Source organism: Charadrius vociferus, unplaced genomic scaffold (genome assembly GCF_000708025.1).
Source record: "Charadrius vociferus isolate BGI_N301 unplaced genomic scaffold, ASM70802v2 scaffold289, whole genome shotgun sequence".
Lineage (NCBI taxonomy): Eukaryota > Metazoa > Chordata > Aves > Charadriiformes > Charadriidae > Charadrius > Charadrius vociferus.
Window position 1 is genome coordinate 144,050 of NW_009650171.1, and position 2,749 is coordinate 146,798.

At 58.5% G+C, this 2,749-nt stretch overlaps 1 protein-coding gene across 1 annotated transcript in view; it reads left to right on the forward strand.

Moving 5' to 3' along the window:
- The window catches only part of PUS3 (pseudouridylate synthase 3), a 6,996-nt gene extending 4,672 nt beyond the window's left edge, over positions 1 to 2,324 (forward strand). Inside the window, exons 6-10 of the mRNA XM_009892559.1 lie at positions 824 to 1,025; positions 1,254 to 1,347; positions 1,445 to 1,595; positions 1,899 to 1,996; positions 2,139 to 2,324. Coding sequence (XP_009890861.1) covers positions 824 to 1,025; positions 1,254 to 1,347; positions 1,445 to 1,595; positions 1,899 to 1,996; positions 2,139 to 2,324 — 731 coding nt within the window. The remainder of the gene's footprint in view (positions 1 to 823; positions 1,026 to 1,253; positions 1,348 to 1,444; positions 1,596 to 1,898; positions 1,997 to 2,138) is intronic.
- Positions 2,325 to 2,749: the final 425 nt, after the last annotated feature.

The following is a 2,749-nucleotide window of genomic DNA, read 5'->3' on the forward strand; positions in this document are numbered from 1 at the left end:
TGTCCTTCTGCTGGTGGGACCCCCCGAGCTGGAGGCAGCACTGCAGGGGGGTCTCCCCAGAGCAGAGGGGCACAATCCCCCCTCACCCTGCTGGCCACACTGCTGGGGATGCAGCCCTTGATGCGGGGGGCTTTCTGGGCTGCGATCGTACATCACCGGCTCATGTTGAGCTTCTCACCCATGAACACCCCCAGGTCCTTCTCCTCAGCGCTGCTCTCCAGCCATTCCCCGCCCAGCCTGGATTTGTGCTTGGGATTGCCCTCACCCACATGCAGGACCTGCACTTGGCCTGGTTGAACTTCATGAGCTTCACACGAGCCCATTTCTCCAGCCTGTCCAGGTCCCTCTGGGATGGCATCCCTCCCCTCCAGCGTGTCGATGACACAGCTTGGTGTCATCGGCAAACTTACTGAGGGTGCACTCCATCCCACTATCCGTGTTGCCAACAAAGATGTTAAACAGCCCTGGTCCCAGTACCGATCCCTGAGGAACACCACTCCTCACTGGTTACCACTTGGACATTGAGCCGTGGACCACAACTCTTTGAGTGCAGCCAGCCAGCCAGTTCCCCATCCACTGAGTGGTCCAGTGGTCAAATCCACGTCTCTCCAATTTAGAGACCAGGATGTTGTGTGGGACAGTGTCGTGTGTTTTGCCCAAGTCCATGTAGATATGTCTGTCCTCCCTGTGCTGAGGTTTTCCTTCCCAGAGAGGCATTCAGGGAGTTTGTCGCCTTTAGATCACAGCCTTCATCTCACATTTTGGGGGTAATTTGGGGGAGATGATCATCCCTTCCGATTGCCTTCTGATTTGCGTTATGCAGGCGGCCCTGGGATCAAGAATTGTATCACTGATGTGTTGCCGATTTTGGCCAAGATGTTGGAGAACATGAAAGCTGAACCCCTCCACCTCTGCCACCGGCTGGACAAAGAGACCACCGGTGTGATGGTGCTGGCGCGGAACAAGGAGGTGGCAGAGAGGATCCGGCTTCTCTTCAAAACTCGCCAGGTGGAGAAGATCTACTGGTAGGAAAGGTTTGGGTGGAGAAGCAGCTTTGAAGGGCCCATAGGGTTTGAAGAAGGGGTGAAGGGACAGTCACTGGAGTGTGGGGCTTTGTGGAAGTGGTGGGTGTTTGCTTATCTTCCCTCAAGGTTTGTTTTGGGGGAGAAGCTGGGTCATGGGGAGAGAGGATGAGGGGAGGGTTCCTTTCCTGCTGGAGCGATGCCCGGCAGACCCCTGGTTTCCCTCCCCAGGGCAATTAGCCTGGGGGACCCAGACCCCACTGAGGGCATCGTGGAGATCCCCATCGTGGAGAAGGAGGTGAAGAGCCACCAGTCGCACTACAAGGTGAGCGTGATGTCCTCTGGGCCACCGTTCTGGCCTGCCGCTCCCTGGCACCCCGCTTCCTGCCTTCCCGCGGGCTCACCCTCACACCTCTCTTCAGATGACGCTGGCCCCCAACTATCGTCTGTCTCCAGAGGACGGGAAGGTGGTGAAAATCCGCAAGAACCGCAACGCCGAAAGCGCCGTGACGCGGTACCGCCTTCTGGCTAGCTCCTCTGCTTGCTCTCTGCTGGAGCTCCAGCCCATCACAGGTGAGGCCTGGACGGGTGTCCCCGGGGTTTGGTCAACTGCTGGATCCCCTTTCTGTGCGGCTCGGCAGCCAGGAGCAGCGCTCGAAGTGGGAACACATCGTTAGCCACGAGTGAAATACGTATTTTTTTTTGGGCCAGGGCTGTGGGAATAAGCCACCCCGGGGTGATGGTTTGCTGCCAGGCCGTCCTCTGGCTCCCGGTGATTTTTGGCACGGGGTTATCTAGTGCCGAGGGTGGCGGGTGGGAGCCGAGGCCTGGCATGGCTTGTTGTCACATTTCTCCTCTTTCTCTTCCCCTCCTCAGGGGTGAAGCACCAGATCCGGGTTCACCTGGCCTACGGGTTGGGGTGTCCCATCCTGGGGGATCACAAATATTCCCACTGGAGCAAGCTGGCACCCCAGGTAAGGCAGGTCCTGCATCGAGGAGGGGAGTTCCAGGGCTGGGCGGCCCCTTTGTGTCCCCCAGCTGCCCCTGGGCCGGGGTTTTCAAGGTCCGTCTGAAGAGATGGGGTTGTGGAAGGGACTTTTTCTGTCCTCGCTGCAGAAGCTTCCTGAAATCACCTTGAAGAGGCTGAAGCTGGAGCAGAGCAAGGCTCGCCACCTCCCCCTCCACCTTCACGCCTACCGGCTCTCCCTGCCCCTGGGCGAGCGGATAGACCTCGTCTGCAAGCCGCCCCTCTTCTTCCAAAAGACTCTGAAAAAGCTGGAGCTGGACGTCACTACCAACTAACGAGGCAGGACTGTCTTATCTCCACATCTCCGGCACGTGGCAGACGTGGGTCCGGCTACTCTGCAGCGGCATCCACCTTGGATCCAGCGGTGATGCCGCTTGCCGGAGACCTCCTGCATTGGTACTGGTGTTGCTGGCTTCAAACCAGGTACCTGCGTGTGCTTCTTGCCCTGATTTGGCGCAGAAAAGCGGCCGGGCGTGCTGAAAAGCCTCTTGTTCGGACAAATGAGGCTGGGTAGGAACTGGGCTTTGCCCGATCCGTGTTTTGAACTTGTTTCTGAGCAATAAAAGATCCAGTTCCTGCCGAGGTGAAGGGTTGGTGTCTCTCTCTGCTCAGGCCAGGTGGATCTCGGGCCCTGGGCAGGTTTGAGCGCGCCTGGGTGCAGTCCTTCCCGGTTTGAGGGCTGTTGTTTGCCCCTCCGGAG